General features: G+C 46.0%; 1 protein-coding gene across 10 annotated transcripts in view; it reads left to right on the plus strand.

Annotated features, from left to right (window-relative positions):
• The window catches only part of CCM2 (CCM2 scaffold protein), a 73,644-nt gene that overhangs the window by 21,940 nt on the left and 33,984 nt on the right, over nt 1–17,720 (plus strand). For 5 of the 10 annotated variants that reach the window (XM_010374585.2, XM_030932139.1, XM_030932143.1 and 2 more), the window contains exons 1-2: nt 4,445–4,594; nt 15,094–15,267. The exons of 1 other annotated variant lie outside the window; for it this stretch is intronic. In XM_010374585.2, the coding sequence (XP_010372887.1) occupies nt 4,499–4,594; nt 15,094–15,267 (270 nt within the window). In that variant the 5' untranslated portion in view covers nt 4,445–4,498. Of the gene's footprint in view, nt 1–4,444; nt 4,595–15,093; nt 15,268–17,720 lie in introns of those variants that run through there. 4 more of the 10 variants (XM_030932147.1, XM_030932142.1, XM_030932140.1 and 1 more) reach the window with 2 other exon arrangements.

A 17,720-nucleotide genomic window follows, 5' to 3' on the forward strand; every position in this document is an offset into this window, starting at 1 on the left:
TCTAAGTCTCCAGTGTCCATTATATCACTCTGTATGCCTTTGTGTACCTATAGTTTAGCTCCCACTTATAGGTGAGAACCATGCCCTGCCCAAACTTCTTTTTTTAAATGTTCTAATAAAACTTTATTTACGGCTGAGCGAGGTGGCTCACGCCTGTAATCCCAGCACTTTGGGAGGCTGAGGTGGGTGGATCACCTGAGGTCAGGAGTTCGAGACCAGCCTGGCCAACATGGCGAAACCCTGTCTCTACTAAAAATACAAAAATTAGCCAGGCAAGGTGGCGGGCGCCTGTAGTCCCAGCTACTCGGGAGGCTGAGGCAGGAGTATGGCTTAAACCTGGGAGGTGGAGGTTGCAGTGAGCCGAGATTGTGCCCCTGCACTCCAGCCTGGGCGACAGAGCGAGACTCCATCTCAAAAAACAAAACTAACAACAACAACAAAAAACCAAAAAAACCCCAATTTATTTACAAAAACAGGGGGCTTGCCTGTGTGGTAGAGTTTACTCAGCCTTTTTCTAGAGAATGCCTTGTTATTATGAATGAGGTTCAGTTTTATTATGGCAGGCAGTGAGATTACTGGGACATCTTTTTTTTTTTGTCCTGTGCATCTTTGTTTAGTCATTATTTTGATAGCTCTGTATCAGTTTTTTTTTTTTTTTTTTTTTTTTTTTTTTTTTTTGAGACGGAGTTTCGCTCTTGTCGCCCAGGCTGGAGTGCAATGGCACAATCTTGGCTCACCGCAACCTCCGCCTCCCAGGTTCAAGCGATTCTTCTGCCTTAGCCTCCCTAGTAGCTAGGATTACAGGCATGTGCCACCATGCCTGGCTAATTTTGTATTTTTAGTAGAGTCAGGGTTTCTCCATGCTGGTCAGGCTGGTCTCGAACTCCCGATCTCAGGTTATCCTCTCGCTTCGGCCTCCCAAAGTGCTGGGATTATAGGCATGAACCACCGCGCCCAGCCTCTGTATCAGTTTTGAATTTAGTTCTAGGTGTTTTCCTTACACCTACAGTGTAGACTTTTTGGATTTCTACTGAGTAGCCAGTTCAGCAGTCTCTTCAGCTGATTATAACGTTCAGCAAAGCCTCTTCAGCTGATGATAACTTCTGGCATCACCATTCAGCAGTCAGTCAAACATTAAATGATTACCTATAGGCTTTGTGGAGTTTCATCTCTGCATGTCGAGGCCAGCCCTTAGTCAAGGCCCAAGAAACATGTTTTTATCATCAAGAACTTCTAGGCTCTTGGTTTACCTAATGGAATCTTCTAGATTTTCCTTTGTTTGCTTGCTGAACACTGTCATTGTCACCCTGGGATTTCTTTTCTCTGCTTCCTGGGTTGGTTCCACCATTTCTTGGAGTCCACATCTTTTCCTCTCTTGGATCATCCTCCTTTTGCTGGGAGTATATCCTCTAGTATGTTTTTCAAAAGGGGGTTTTTAGGGTGTAAAGATCCCAAGACACTGCAGGTGTGAAAATAACAATTTTGCACCTTGATTGACACTTTGGTTTTAAATTAACTTCCAGATTTAAATTAATTTCCCCACAGAATTTTAAAGGGATTACCATATTCCCATTTATCATGATACATCTGATGCTGATCTGAGTCTTACTGCTTTTAAAGGTACTTTTTTTTTGCATTTTCTTATTGGAAACTTTTAAGATTCTCTCGAAATTCTGTAGTTTTATGAAGACGAGTCTAAGTGTTTAGGATTTGTCTCTTACATTCGGCCTACTTGTTACTGTGCTTTTTTTGTCCATAAAATTGAGTTCGTCATTGTTGTCTTCTGATATTTGTGTCCCTCTTTGATTCTGCCCACTTTTATTCTCCTTTTAAGAAACTGTTAGACTTGATGGACCCGGCTTCTGTGGCCTTTAATTTTTCTCACATTAAACTTTTTGCCTTTTCACTTTGTTCTAGGACAGGGTTGGCAAACTTCATATAAAGGACCAGATAATAAATATTTTAGGCTGTGTGAGCCAAGGGGCAAAATTGAGGCCATTAAGTAGGTATTTATATAAGAGAGAAAGCACATTTTCATAAATTTTTTATTGATGAAATTCAAGGCATCATAATTGAGTACAATTTTTTGTAATGTGGTTCTACTACTGAGAATGGAATTTTTTTTGGGGGCTAACATTTTGCTTAATCAGGGTTCAAAGTTGGTGATTACCTTTATCGACTTGGTGGATTTGTTCATCTGTAAAACATTTGCAGCTGTGGCCATCAGCAGCAGGCAGGCATTGGCCAACCCCACAGTTCTCCTTCATGTAATTCTTTGGGCTCTTAGCTATGTCCTTGTTATTATTCTATGAATTTTTTATTTTGGCAGTCATATTTGTAATTTCTAAGATATGTTTCTTGTTCTCTGTTCTTTTTCTTTTTTTTTTTTTTGAGATGGAGTTTCACTCTTGTTGCCCACGCTGGAATGCAGTGGCGCGATCTTAGCTCACCTCAACCTCCGCCTTCTGGGTTCAGGTGATTCTCATGCTTGAGCCTCCCGAATAGCTAGGATTACAGGCATGCGCCATCATGTCCGGCTAATTTTGTGTTTTTGGTAGAGACGGGATTTCTCCATGTTGGTCAGGCTGGTCTCGAACTCCTGACCTCAGGTGATCTGCCCACCTCAACCTTCCAAAGTGCTGGGATTACAGGCGTGAGCCACCACGCCTGGCCGTTTTCTCTTTTTCATGGCTGTCTAGTCTTATTTTATGGATGCAATTCTTCTCAAGTGTCTCTAAGTATACTAGCTAGAATGTAGGTTCCTGTGCCTGTCTCTTCCCCTTTACTCTTTGGCTTTTCTCTGTCATGTTGGCCATGGGGATCACAGTGTGAGGGAACGTTGGGGTTGACTAGTGTTCAGAGCATGTGGGTTTTCTTTTTAGTCATGTTTGTTTCCCTGGAACCCTTCCCCTTTGCAGTAGCCAAAATAGAGGTGAGGCTGCTCAGCTGACTGGCACCTCTTACTGTATCTCCTGGTTTGCTTTTTCCCTTTGAGCCTGCCTGAAGGTCAGGGTCAGCTGGTTCTGCCCTGTGTAGGCAACTCTACTCTGGTTTTTAAAGACAGAAAGTGACAGTCCAGTTAATACTGGATATTGATTCGAATCTAGTTCTAATGCTGCTTTTCCAACTTTATGACAGTTTCTACATCTGTGGTATATGGAATAATAATTGAAGCACTAAATTATTATTCTGAAACAGTCTTTTCAGAATCAAGAAATATTAAACTTTATTTGTTACAGGTTAGTGAAGTAGAACCATACGAAAGTACCATTTTTATAGCCAGAATACTGTTGAAAATCAACACTTTGATTTGGTTCAACCTAATATTTAAAAAATTGTAATTGTTATGTTTATTTATTGATCTGTGAATATAGTCACTCTAACCAGAATTTTTTTTTTTTTTTTTTTTGAGATGGAGTCTCACTCTGTCACCCAGGCTGGAGTGCAATGGCGCTTTCTTGGCTCACTGCAACCTCTACCTCCCAGGTTCAAGTGATTCTCCTGCCTCAGCCTCCCAAGTAGCTGGGATAACAGGCGCCCACCACCACGCCCAGCTAGTTTTTCTATTTTTAGTAGAAATGGGGTTTCACCTTGTTGGCCAGGCTGGTCTTGAACTTCTTACCTCAGGTGATTCACCTGCCTCGGCCTCTTAAAGTGCTGGGATTGTAGCAGACATGAGCCACCGCACCTGGCCAACCAGAATATTTAATTAAGTAGCCTTCCCTATTGGCAAACCATTCTGGAATTTTCTGAGTTCTAAGAGCCTTCACCAGCAACAGATCCAACTTCTGCTTTTCTAGATTAGGAAATTTGCCTTAAAGAAGTGAGGTTGCCCAGAGGCAAGTAGCCAATTAATTTCAAAGTGCTGCTGACTCAAACTCATGAGTCCTGGAGGCAGGTAGAGGCACTTGTAGGCTGAGGACCCGTAGAGCCCAGTGTACCCTGCCCAAGCCCCACCTGGAATGGAGTTTTCTCTGTAAAGATCTTGCTGCCTTTGAGCAAGCACTGCAAACAGGGTGGCTGGAACAGCCTTGTCGTGTGTTTCCACCCTTCGTATGAGGCGGGTACCATGGGTCTTCACCAGCAGCACGGCCTGTTGTCTCCAGGAAAGGGTAGCCCCTCACAGTGCTTTCTGTCTGCTTGTTTAGCTTTGGCATTCGGATGTGCAGAATGGTGGACTTTCAAAGTAATGTCCTTCCGTTGACTGCAGAGTTTCTGCTGGAAATGCAGGGAGGCTGCCTGTGGGGTTCGTGTGCTGTGGGGAGTAGGGAAAATGAGCTGATTTACTTTGTGTCTTTTTGTGCATGCAGACTGTTTGGATTTTGCCAACAGTTTCTGGGTGCTGCCTGCTTTTTAAACTTTTAAAACATTGTAAACAGCTTCAGTGGCTTTGCAGAAGGAAGCTGTGGTTTCTGGTCTTCCTGTTCAGTCATGTTTTTTTCAGAGGGAGGGCTAACATCTGGCCATATTTTTCAACAAATTCAGAAGTGAATAGAGAATGCATAGTAGCTGTCGGCAGAGGAGGAGGAACCAGAATCTCTCCAAAGAAATTCCTCAAACAGAATTTCACACGGGGTATTCCATGGAGAATGAGGTAGGTGCAAGTCCAGTGTGGAAAGCGCCGTTTAGAATGATGGTGTGAGTCCCTTGTGGGTGGCTTTCATGGCTGCTTCCCAGGGCTTGCCCATTGTGAGCTAGGGTGGCCCGGTCTCCATGACCCCTGCTTTGGGAGGATGGGGTGGAGGGTTCATTTGCTGGCTTCCTGATCTGAGACCCTGTGGCAAGGGACGTGTATGGAGGAGAAGCGCCGTCTCTTCCAGGTGGGGTGTATAGGTTGTTGAATTCATCCATCTTGACTCAAGGAAGAAGCCACAGGTTTCACATCTTCCAGGGAGAAGTAATTTTCCTATGGATTTGTGGTCAGTTGGGACCCAAGAGCTTGGTTGAAAAATTATATAGGGAGATGGTTAAGCAAGAGAGCACCCAAAACTGGAATTCCATCCATGAAACCTGCAACATGAGTGGAGTGCTGCTTAAGACACCACCAGCATGGATCCTGGCCACCCCCAGTGTGGCCTCCTGTGGGCACTAAGGTGCCTGTGTTTTTCTCACTGAAGCAAACAGGCAGTAGTGGGCAGAACTATGGTTCCCCTTGAAATTCGCTCTGTCGGCCGGATGCAGTGGCTTACGCCTGTAATCCCAGCACTTTGGGAGGTTGAGGTGGGCGGATCAGGAGGTCAGGGGATCAAGACCATCCTGGCTAACATGGTGAAACCCCGTCTCTACTAAAAATACAAAAAATTTGCCAGGTGTGGTGGCACGCGCCTGTAATCCCACCTACTCGGGAGGCTGAGGCAGGAGAATCACTTGAACCCGGGAGGTGGAGGTTGCAGTCAGCCTAGATTGCACACTGCACTCCAGCTGGGCAACAGAGTGAAACTGCATCTCAAAAAAAAAAGAAAGAAAGAAATTAGCTGTGTCCTGCGATGCGGGTGCACACCGACTGTGTCGTACTCATCATTTAATCCTCTCTAGCACTGAGGAAAGGTCCTTTTTCCATTGGTAAGCACCAAAGCACTAAAAAAAAAAAAATATGCTAATCTGTCAACTGGTGCTGCAGGGAGTGCTGGAGGTTTGTTGAATTTCAGATAGACAGGGCTGCAGTGTGGGTGTCCACAGAGGAGTTCTTTGTCATGGAGCTTGTAGGAGGGGATTTGTCGTAGTGCCTCTGATGTGCACCTTAGGCAGTGTGATTTCTGAGGGATGACAGATGTCACTCTGGGACTATAGCCTCTCACTGTCCAGCTGGACAGAATCATCGCTCTAGGTTCCACTGGCTTCTCAGACGTGGGCACTGAGTTTGGTGCCTCTTCCAGTCATTTTCCCTCATTCCTGCTGGGCCCTCATGTGGCTGTGCAGTTGCAGTTTGTCTGTCTCCCTCTTTAGACTAGGGGTTCCCGGGGGGCAGGGACAGTGGCTCCTACAGCTCCAGTGTCTAGCGTATAGTGAATACTCATGAGATGTGCTGAATATTGGCCTTAAGGATACATAGGCCTTTTTATAATACTTTAAACATCTTTGTTCAGAGGGAGTTTTGTTTTATTAGATAAAACCCACCTTGTGGTTTTTTCATAAGGATTAAATAATTTGCACAAATGAAAATGCCTGAACCCTGTAGCAGAGACATGCTGGGTACTGCTCAATGGGACTAAGTGTTCTTCCCTTTCTTCCTTCATAGACTTCTTAGCACTTTCTCCGGAGTAATACTGAGCTCAGTGTTTTGCATGGAGAACACAGCTAGAAGGTATAGTCATAAAATTTACTTTGGTCCGCAAGTAGAGGCCACTGTTTCATGAGTCTGTGTTTGCTGGGTCTTCTGGTGGATTCATTTCTCCTTGTAAATTAATAAACAGGTGCCCTGACTTATAAGTTAGTTTCTGAGAATTTGTTGAGTAGACGCAGTTACTCCGGATCCTGTTCACCCAAGTGAGCTGATAATGTTGAGCTTCAGATCTAACAAAACTCAAGACCCGCCGTTGGCACCCGAGGGCCAGCCTTGCCCAGAGCCTGAGCCTTGGCTTTGTGTGAGGAGGGCATTCTCACAAGCTAAGCCCTAGTAGGCCAGATTTAGTTTTAGTTTTTTAACTTAGAAGTACATTTTAGGTTTCCAACTTTGAGAGTTGTTTTAAGCTTAAGACATAAACTTTGTAAGAATTTGTAAGGATCTAGGGATCTTCCAGAGTGAGTTTAGAAAGTTCTGTACAGTTATCTGAGGTGGCATATATTCCATATCGATGTCTTTGCACAGCGCTGCATGGTGACTCAGAGCCCTGTGTTCCCTCCTCCTGGCTCCGTGCTGTGGATTCTGGCAGGTCCCTTCAACCCTCACAGCCTCAGTTTCTTCAGGAGAGACTTAGGCTGGGATAGACCCCACACCTCACCTTGGTGCTGGGACTCCACTCATGGAAGAGAAATAGCACTTAGCCTGGTTTCCTTCTAGGGACTGAACTGGTCCTTTGGTCTCTGAGGTTCAAAGGTGATATGATCATTTGGTGGTGATGAACAGGCATACTCAATAAAATACATGTTGAATGGAAGAATGATTGCCTGGGCTAATCCCACCTTTTAAATTCTATAGTACATCTGTAGTACATTCTAGTGAGTTAAATAACCCATGATGGTTTACTGGAATCCTAATTCTGTACATTAAAAATATTCTAAACCATTTAATTATTTCCCTCCTTCCTTCCAGACAGGATCTCACTCTGTTGCCTAGGCTGAGTGCAGTGGTGTGGTCACAACTCACTGCAGCCTGAACCTCCCAAACTCAAGTGATCCTCCCATCTCAGCCTCCTGCGTACCTGGAACTACAGACTAATTTTTAATATTTTTTAGAGACAGGTCTTGCTATGTTGTCCAGGCTGGTCTTGAACTCCTGGCCTCAAGTGATCCTCTTGCCTTGGCCTCCCAAAGTGTTGAAATTACAGGTGTGAGCCACTGTGCCTGCCCTCTATTTATTTTATTTTGCTTTTTCTTGAGACAGAGTCTTGCTCTGTCACCCAGGCTGGAGTGCAGTGGCGTGATCTTGGCTTACTGCAACTGCCACCTCCCAGGTTCAAGCAATTCTCCTGCCTCGGCCTCCCGAGTAGCTGGGACTACAGGTGTGCGCCACCATGCCCAGCTAATTTTTGTATTTTTAGTGGAGACGGAGTTTCACCATGTTGACCAGGGTGGTCTCAAACTTCTGACCTCAGGTGACCCACCCGCCTCAGCCTCCCAAAGTGCTGTGATTACAGGCATGAGTCACTGCGCCTGGCTTCAATTATTTTTTAAGTAGAACTTTCCTTTATTTTCTTTCTTTTTTTAGTTTTAAAAGAGACAGGGCCTTGCCCAGGTACAGTGACTTACACCTGTAATCCCAGCACTTTGGAAGGCCGAGATGGGTAGATCACTTGAGGTCAGGAGTTTGAGACCAGCCTGGCCAACATGGTGAAACCCTATCTCTATAAAAATACAAAAATTAGCCAGGTGTGGTGGTGTGCACCTGTAATCCCAGATACTCGGGAGGCTGAGGCAGGAGAATCGCTTGAGCCTGGGAGGTGGAGGTTGCTCTGAGCCAAGATCATGTGCCACTGTACTCCAGCCTGGGCTGTATAGTGAGACTCCATGTCAAAAAAAAAAAAAAAAAAAAGGCCTTGCTCAGTCACTTAGGCTGGAGTGCAGTGGGCAGTCATAGCCCACTGCAGCTTTGAGCTCCTGGGTGCAAGTGATTCTCTCACGCCAGTCTTTCAGGTAGCTAGGACTACAGATGTATGCCACCATGCTCAGCTTTTTTTTTTTTAATTAATAATTATTATTTGTTTTGAGATGGTCTGGCTCTGTCACCCAGGCTAGAGTGCAGTGGTGCGATCACAGCTCAAGTGATCTTCCAGGCTCAAGTGATCCTCCCACTTTAGCCTCCTGAGTAACTGTGACTACAGGTGTGTGCCACCACGTCCTGCTAATTTTTGTATTTTTTTTTTAAAGATGAGGTCTCACCCTGTTTCCCAGGCTGGTCTCAAACTCCTGACTCTAGTGATCCTCCCATCTTGGCCTCCCAAAATGTTGGGATTACAGGCATGAACCACTGCGCCCAGCCATCAGCTTAAATTTTGTGTTCAAAAGCAACTTCTTTTCCAAAAATCTAAGGTGGCTTCCTGTTCAGTTTTGTATCTGGAATAGCAGAGAGCTCTCCCCCAGCACTGGCTGTCCCTCCTACCACCCCCTGCAGCTGAGAGCTGAGCAAACACTACCTCCGAAAAGCCCCATCATGCTCAGCGGGAACAGCACCTACTGTGCATTCTGTGCTGAATGGGTAGGAGCGGCAGAGGGAGGCTGCAGCAGATGTGCAAGGATGCATTTCTTTACTTAATAGTGTTAATATTCCGCTTTCTAGGAAGGCTTACCCATCAAGTAAAATTATTTGAGACATTAAAAAAAGAAACTTATGGTAGCTGCTGTTGAAGACTAAGGACTAGGGCCAGAGAGATGCCTGCCTCCAAGTAGTCCTCAGAATCTGCTTGTTAAACTATTCGTGATTTGGAGGCCCAGGTAGAAGGGGCAGGTTCCTCTGAAGCACCTTGGCCTGCCCTATCTTTGGTGTTCCGGGGTCACCCTCCTCTGCTAGCCTGTGAGCAGTCAGATGGCTGTATCTCCTGCTCATTACTTCTCCTTGTCTCTGCTGCTCAGAACAGCAGCTTTAAGAACAGAGTGGCTGAGCCCTAAGTGTACCTTTGGAGCATCCTATGTGTCTTCAGCATTGATTGGCTGTTTTTAGTGTGGATTTAATTTCAGTTACTTTACCTCTGGTCTTACTACATTCTGCTTGACTGTGACATCATTGAGGGCAGGGGCTGTGTCACCTCTAACCAAAGGGCCTCCCCAGATGCCTAGCCTGGTCCAAGCGTTCCATCAAGAGTCTTTACCAGCATTTATTGCTGTCCAGTCTGTGCAAGCTCCATGCTGGCTGCTGGGTAAGAGCCAAGGGCAGCCGGGCGCAATGGCTTATGCCTGTAATCCCAGCACTTTGGGAGGCTGAGGCAGGTGGATCACCTGAGGTCGGGAGTTGGAGACCAGCCTGGCCAACATGGTGAAACCCCATCTCTACTAAAAATACAAAAATTAGCCAGGCATGAAAATTAGCCTGGCATGGTGGCAGGTGCCTGTAATCCCAGCTACTCCGGAGGCTGAGGCAGGAGAATTGCTTGAACCAGGGAGGCGGAAGTTGCAGTGAGCCAAGATCACGCCATTTCACTCCATCTAGCCTGGGTGACAAGAGCAAAACTCTGTCTCAAAAAAAAAAAAAAAAAAAAAAAAAGCAAATGCCAGAGGAGGACTGAGCTGGGCTCAATCTAGGGAAGAACTGATGCTTGGGCAGTAAGAGGCATCTACAGAGGGCCATCCTGGTTTCCTTGCCCTACAAGAGTTCCTACAGTTTCTCACTGCCTAACTGCAGAGGGTCTCTTTTTAGGGGTGGGATTGTGGGACGGGGGGCCCCAGGGTCCTTCCCAGTGCAGACTATAATTCTGTGTGGAGACTGTAATTTTATGACCTGTACATCAACATTAAAATAACAGTGTAGGTTGCATGAGGTTTGTGGGACCTGTTGATTTTGTGTGGGCTTCTTGGTTAGAGGTTGATCTTGGCAAATCTCCTGTCTCAGAGTTAGTTTCCTGTTGCTCCCATAGGTAGGTTAGTAACTAGTTTGGCTAACAGACAGCTTTGAGAAGAGCCAACAAATGGAGCCAGACTGCTTGCCCACACTGTCAGATTCAGAGCCCAGTCACTGTCCATGACACAGCTAGTTATCATTTAGGAATGAGCTTTGGGGGCTAGCAGGCAGAAATGGTTTAGGGACAGCCATTTTCCTGTGGCTGATGTGAGATTATCCATGTCTGTAGAGATGCAAGCTTCTGAAAAGCTGGGCTCGTGGGCCACATGCCTCTGTATTTCCATAACCTCCAGGCCAGGGTCTTGCACATCATAGGGCCTGGGAGAATAAGTGAGTGGTCAAGCATACATATTTGAAAAGTAATTCATGTGCCATCTGGTCACCTGGGGATGCCAGCAGAGAGGAAATCACAGGCAAGCAAAGCCTGGTGTGCTTTTGGTGAGGCTAGAGAAACGTGATTTTTTGCATGGCTAAAATTGCACCACTAAATTTTGAGGACCATTTTTAACTTATAGTTTACCATGATTTCTTGGCTGACAAATTCAGGTGACCATTTCCCACCATTCTCCCATGAGAACCCCACACTGCAAACTACCTGTCATATCCGAACTTGTCCTGGGGCTCAAAGCTTGTCAGGGATTAAGGAGAATGAAGCCTGAAAGTGCCTCAGGGACATCCTGTCTTCACTGCTGTCATAGAGCCAGGGCCTGGGCAGCACAAGGCCATATGCTCTCTGAGCCCAGGCCAGTCCCAGCAAGCTCTCCTGGAAACACTTCTTCTTTTTTCTTTTCTTTTCTTTTTTTTTTGAGATGGAGTTTGGCTCTTATTGCCCAGGCTGGAGTACAATGGTGCAATTTCAGCTCACTGCAACCTCTGCCTCCCGGATTCAAGCGATTCTTCTGTCTCAGCCTCTTGAGTAGCTGGGATTACAGTTACCTGCCACTGTGCCCAGCTAATTTTTGGTATTTTAAGTAGAGATGGCATTTCACCATCTTGGCCAGGCTGGTCTCAAACTCCTGACCTCAAGTGATCTGCCAGCCTTGGCCTCCCAAAGTGCTGGGATTGTAGGGCTGAGCCACCATGCTTGGCCTTTTTTTTTTTTTTTTTTTTTAATCTTTGAGATGGAGTTTTACTCTTGTTGCCCAGGCTGGAGTGCAGTGGCACAATCTCGCCTCACTGCAACCTCCGCTTCTTTGGTTCAAGCGATTCTCCTGTCTCAGCCTCCCGAGTAGCTGGGATTACAGGCGCCTGCCACCACACCTAATTTTTGGTATTTTTAGTAGAAATGGGGTTTCACCATCTTGGCCAGGCTGGTCTCGAACTCCTGACCTCAAGTGATCTGCCTCCTCACCCTCCCAAAGTGCTGGGATTACAGGTGTGAGCCACGGCACCCAGCTTCTGGAAGCACTTTTAAAAAAGTTTTTGTTTTTCTTGAGACAAGGTCTCACTCTGTTGCCCAGGCTGGAGTGCAGTGGCATGATCACAACTCACTGCACCCTTGACTTACCGGGCTCAAGCAACTTCCTGCCTCAGCCTCCCAAGTAGCTGATACTACATGCATGAACCACCACACCTGGCTAATTTTTGTAGTTTTTGTAGAGATGGGGTCCCACCAGGTTGCCCGGGCTGGTCTCGAGCCCCTAAGCTCAACAGTCCACCCACCTTGGCCTCCCAAAAGTGCTGGGATTATAGGCGTGAGCCACTGCACCCAGCCTGGGAGCACTTTCTGTCATCTCTGTGGTTCGTCTTAGAGAGAATCATCTTGTAAGGATATTGGTGATCTTAATTTTTTATGCTTTTGTATTTTGCCTCAGTTTAAGTGTAATCAGCAGGAAGCAGAAAATATTCATCCTTTTCAAAAAATATTTAAAAATTCAAATATTAAAAAAATACAAAGAAAACAAAGCTACTGTATATATCATCTGGCTCCAACTGTTACCAACTCTGAGGACCTTTAGTCATCCTTACTCCATACTCTTCCCCCACCACAGGTTGTGCTGAACAGCAGAGAATGGGACCTGGGAGGGGGCCTATTCCAGGTCAAAGGGGAGAGACAACTCCTGATCAACGGGGGACTACTCTGGGTCTATGAGAGGACTAGTTCAGGTAGATAGGGGACTATTCCAGGTCAATGGGGAACCACTCTGGGTCAAGGGAAGACTATTCCAGGTCAGGCAGGGGGAGCTATTCCAGGTGCAGAAGGCAGATGCAGGGCTGGGTCCAGTCAGTCCAAGTGAGGGGAAGCATTTTAGCAGATTATAGGGCTTTAAGCCTGGGTCACAGGTGTGTCACCTGTTGGGGCCATGAATGTAGAGCTTAGGCTGGGATACTGCTCCAACTTTATTATCTAGTCTGTGGTCATGATGTGTAGGAGACAGTCTGATTATATATATATATATATATATATATATATATATAGACAGCAGTGGAAGAGATGAATTTTAACTTATTGTCAAGGTAAATACAGTCATAAAATTAACTGCTGTATATTTTGTTTGTCCACAACATATCAGACATGTGCTCAGAGCTTTATGTAGATTATTGTATTGATTGCCTGTGGCACTTCTCTAAGGATTGTTAGCCTGTTGTGCAGATGGTGAGAGTTCATCCAACCTGTTTGCTTAGTAAGTGGTGCAGCCCAACGCATGCCGGAGCAGAGGTCAGTGCCTAAGACCTGAAGAATATCTGTATTTACTGGCAGAAGAAAGAGAGCTGGCAAAGGGTACATGAGATGCAGGAAACACAGGGGACAGAGTGACAGAGGTGTGGTGGCAGCATTAGTGCACTTCTCTGGAAGCAAGACTTTATTGTGTTTTTTGTTTTTGTTTTTGTTGAAAGAGCCTCCTGATTCCATATCTGTTTTAGTGGGTGAAGGCAATAAAAACCTAGCTCTGAAAGGGTTAAATAAAGAAGGGTAAGGAGGAAGCTGAGGAACAGAAAGCTCAGCCTTGGCTATCAGGAGGCAGCAGGGTCAGGAAAAATGTTGGGTTTTGCTTTTTGAGGATTTGTTTTCTTTGGGGTGGCCTTTGTTTGCTTATTTATTTTTTCCCCCTAATTCTGGAGAACTGAGTGTGATGGTGGTGGTGGGGAGGGGCTCATACAGGGCAGGGTCCAACCCCAACCTCGTTAGGGAGCCACTGGACGACCGATTTCTGCCTTTGTCAGGAGTGGTTACTGAACCACTTGGCTGTGATTGTCCATCTGTGAAATTGGTGGTTTTGAGGAGGTGTCCTTATAGGACCACAGGTTCTGCTATACCATTTTATATTGGATTTGGCATATGGGTGAATTTCCCATATGCTGGAGAGAGACAGAAATGAGAACTTTTAATGAAAGTTTGGTGATTTATTGTATATATGTTTTTGTTTGTTTCTGTGTTTGGTGGTAAGGGGGGTCTGAGCTGGGAATACTGTGGGGGTTTCGGCCGCCATCTGTGCAATGGGTCACCCCATCCTGGAGGCACCTGCAGAAGGAGTGTTGTCATCTCTTCCTGCATTTCCTCTGTTGAGAGTTATGGAGAAGACAGTGGGGAATAAGTTCTCACTCTTACTCACGGCTCTGGTTTTTGCAGGCCTGTGTGATGTTTCCTTGCTGCGGCTGCACATCAGTGTCTCGTTTTCTCAGGTTTATGTTCCTTTGAGTGACTGTAGATGGGGATTGTAGCATGATCTCTCAGCACAATTTGGGTTTGCTTCGCCCCCCAGCCCCCCAACCCGGCACCATTGTCAAAGGTGGTGATGAAAAGCTTTCTTACGGAGTTACTGTGAAGGAAGTGTCAGGTCTTTTCCTGGGTTGTGCAGGTGAGGCTTGGCTGTAATCCTCTCTTGCTCTCTCACTCATTCTCACTCATTCTCACTCTTTAAGTTGACATTGATTGCAGGATTAGCCTTCAGAACCCTCATGAGATGCTGGATAGGGTGTGAAGTCATCAAAGTTAGGGGCTGGCCAGCTGCTGATCAGGGCTTCTCCCCCGCAACCTTTTTTTTTTTTTTCTTTTTTTTTTTTTTTTTGAGACAGTATCTTGCTCTGTTGCCCAGGCTGGAGTGCAGTGGCATCTCAGCTCACTGCAACCTTCCCCTCCCAGGTTCAAGCAATTCTTCTGTCTCAGCCACCCAAGTAGCTGGGATTACAGACATGTGCCACCATACCTGGCTAATTTTTGTATTTTTAGTAGAGATAGGGATTCATCGTGTTGGCCAGGCTGGTCTCGAACTCCTGACCTTAAGTGATGTGGCTACCTCAGCCTCCCAAAGTGCTGGGAATCCAGGCATGAGCTACCGTGCCCGGCCTGGTTTCTCCCTTGTTGATCCGCATTGGAGCTCATCACGCTCAGTGTCCCCACTTGGAGTCATGAGGTCCCCATTGGGGAAGGAATTGCATAAAAAACATGTGCCCCATTAAGCCATTAAGAAATGTGCTCAGCCTTGGCTGTTGAGATGCTTAACTTGTTGATGCCAGCACCGACCACACTTTCCACCTGCCTTCCCGGAGTTCTCAGAGATGAAGTGTCTCAGCTGAACCGGAAAGAGTTGGAATGACGTTATGTTTTATCTTCTGTGGGGAATCTCCCTCTTCTGCCATTGTCTTGCCAGATAAGATTACCTGCCTTCTATGTGTTGTACGAACAGGTGAAGAACAGGGCCCCTCCATGCCAGAGGCTGCATGGCAGCCCAGCTGCACCCTGCCGGCCTGCCTGTTGGCTGGGGTCCCTCAGGCTTGTGTGCTGTTGATACTTTTCTCACCAGTCTGGCAGTCAGTGATCCCTGATCCCTGTTGCATGGGGACCATGGTAGTAGTTTTGGCTACTTCTGTTTGTTAACCATAGGTACAACACAAAGCATTTGTAAATAATGAACTCCAATCATTGCCATTTCTGCCTGCAGCCTGGAATTGTCTCGCCATTTAAACGAGTATTCCTAAAAGGTGAAAAGAGTAGAGATAAGAAAGCCCATGAGAAGGTGACAGAGAGGCGCCCTCTGCACACTGTGGTGTTGTCATTGCCTGAGCGCGTCGAGCCAGACAGACTGCTGAGCGACTATATTGAGAAGGAGGTAAAGGTAAGTCGTCATGGGCCACAGGATATGCCTGCCAAACGACAGTGACGGTCATGCTTGTATCCACCAGACGCTCTTGAGTTTATAAGACACAGCCACACAAACACCTTAGTAGTTGATTATCCCACCTATTGTCTTGTCCATGGTGATAAATTTAATAATTGGATAACCGAAAACCCAGATTCTGCCTGCTAACCCCAGTTTGTTTTTTTCTGTAGTAGCAATGCCACCTTCTTTCTCTCGAAGGCTTGGCTGTGTGGGTAGTATGTGCTGCTCCACCATAAGAGGGTTCAAGAGCTGGGAGAAAACTCACATCTCCTGTAGTTTGCAGTTGAAAAGAGTTACCTGGTCAAGGCCATGACCTTGCAGGTCTAACAGTCACTGCCTAGAATTCAGACCATGTGTTTGAGGCTCATCATTGGGTCTCAGAGGCCTGAGGCCAAAATACTGTGCATAAACCATGTAATGTGCATAAGTTGATTTTTAATCCCTCCCCTAAAATGAAAGTAAATGAATAAAAAGGTATAAAGCCATGAGGTCAGAGGGAATAGGAAAGGAGACAACAGTGGATGAGGTGGTCCATAAACATGGAAGAAGGAAACTGCTGAGGGTGAGATAACTGAGTTAGAGCTAACGCAGCCAGACCTGAGTTCCTGCAGAGGATATGGAGTCCAGGGGGCTCAGGAGGGGCATGGGGCAGTGCAAATGTCCATGGGAGGGATTTCCACTCTCACCTGGCCCAGCCAGATGATTAACTCACCCCCACCCACCGGAAGATGGGGCTTTGGACATATAGAAACCTGATACAGGGGCAGCTGGGGAGAGACCAACACAGAAGATAAGGAAGTCAAGTCAAAGCCTGTATGTGGAATGGAGAGAATTCCCAACTCCTTTCTCTTTCAAGCTTCTAGAATGCCTTCAACCCAGGCCTTTCCAACAAAGGAATTCTTGGAAGGGTGCTCATTGGGGAAGTTGAGCAGCCCATACTGGCCTTTGGGGTTATCCACCCAACCAGCCTGAATAAACTCCCAACAGTCAGGACTCCCGCCAGGCATCCGGCGTCTGTCAGCTTTTTGGAGCCTCATTTCAAACATAGGCAGCTGAGTATAAGTACACATTTGAGGACAACTTTCAACCTCAAGGCAGAACTCAAGACAAATACACAAAATAGACATGAATAAACAGCAACAATGCAGAAAATAGGGGAAGAAATTTAAAAGTATATAATATTTTCAGAAAGATAAGAGGAAATATTGTTGACAGTGACAACAGGATTCTACTTTTAAATAAATAAAAGGTGAGAGGAAGAGCTTCTGGAATTAAAACTATGTTAATTAGGCCGGGTGCAGTGGCTCACACCTGTAATCCCAGCACTTTAGGAGGCCGAGGCGTGCGGATCACTTGAGGTCAGGAGTTCGAGACCAGCCTGGCCAACATGGAGCAATCCTGTGTCTACTAAAAATACAAAAATTAGTTGGGTGTGGCGGCAGGCACCTGTAATACCAGGTACTTGGGAGGCTGAGGCAGGAGAATCACTGGAACCTGGGAGGTGGAGGTTGCAGTGAGCCAAGATCATACCACTGCGCTCCAGCTTGGGTGAAAGAGTAAGACTCTGTGTCAAAAAAAAAAAAAAAAAGCAAACAAAACAACTATGTTATTTATATATCTTTAAAAAATTCAATAGAGGTGTTGAAAGATAAAAGTAAAAAAAAAGTTCCAGAAAGAATATTCAAAAGACAAAGAAGGTTAATAAACAAAAGATGAGACAGAGAAATGAAATTAGATGATCAATTCAGGAAGTTCAACATCTGACTCCCAGGAATAAAGAATGAAGGGAAGAGTGAGAAGAAGTTATTAAGACAGTAAAGGAAGACTATTTTGAAGAATTGACTGATGGACATGACTCCCCCCATTGAAAGGATCCTGTCATGATGACTAGACAGGTCTCTAAAACCTCAGCTCACAGAAGCTGGTTCTTAGAAGTTACCGGAGGATGTGCTGCATCAAAACATAAGGGGAGGCCGGGCGCGGTGGCTCACGCTTGCAATCCCAGCACTTTGGGAGGCCAAGGGTGGGGCAGATCAGATGAGGCCAGGAGTTTGAGACCAGCCTGACCAACATGGCGAAACCCTGTCTCTATTTAAAATGCCAGAAAAATTAGCCGGGTGTGGTGGCACATGCCTGTAATTCCAGCTACTTGGGAGGCTGAGGTACGAGAATTGCTTGAACCCGGGAGGCAGAGGTTGCAGTGAGCCAAGATGGCGCCACTGCACTCCAGCCTGGGCGACAACATGAGACACAGTCTTCAAAAACAAAATCAAACAAAACACAAGGGCAAACCAAGAAGAGGAAAACATGGATTCATAGCCCAAGGGGTCTGCCAGGGAAAGGAACAAAGATAATTCCCAGGATAACAGGAAAGCAAAGTCCCAGGAAAATAAGAAACAGGCCACAGA

This window comes from Rhinopithecus roxellana, chromosome 6 (genome assembly GCF_007565055.1).
Source record: "Rhinopithecus roxellana isolate Shanxi Qingling chromosome 6, ASM756505v1, whole genome shotgun sequence".
Taxonomy (NCBI): Eukaryota; Metazoa; Chordata; class Mammalia; order Primates; family Cercopithecidae; genus Rhinopithecus; species Rhinopithecus roxellana.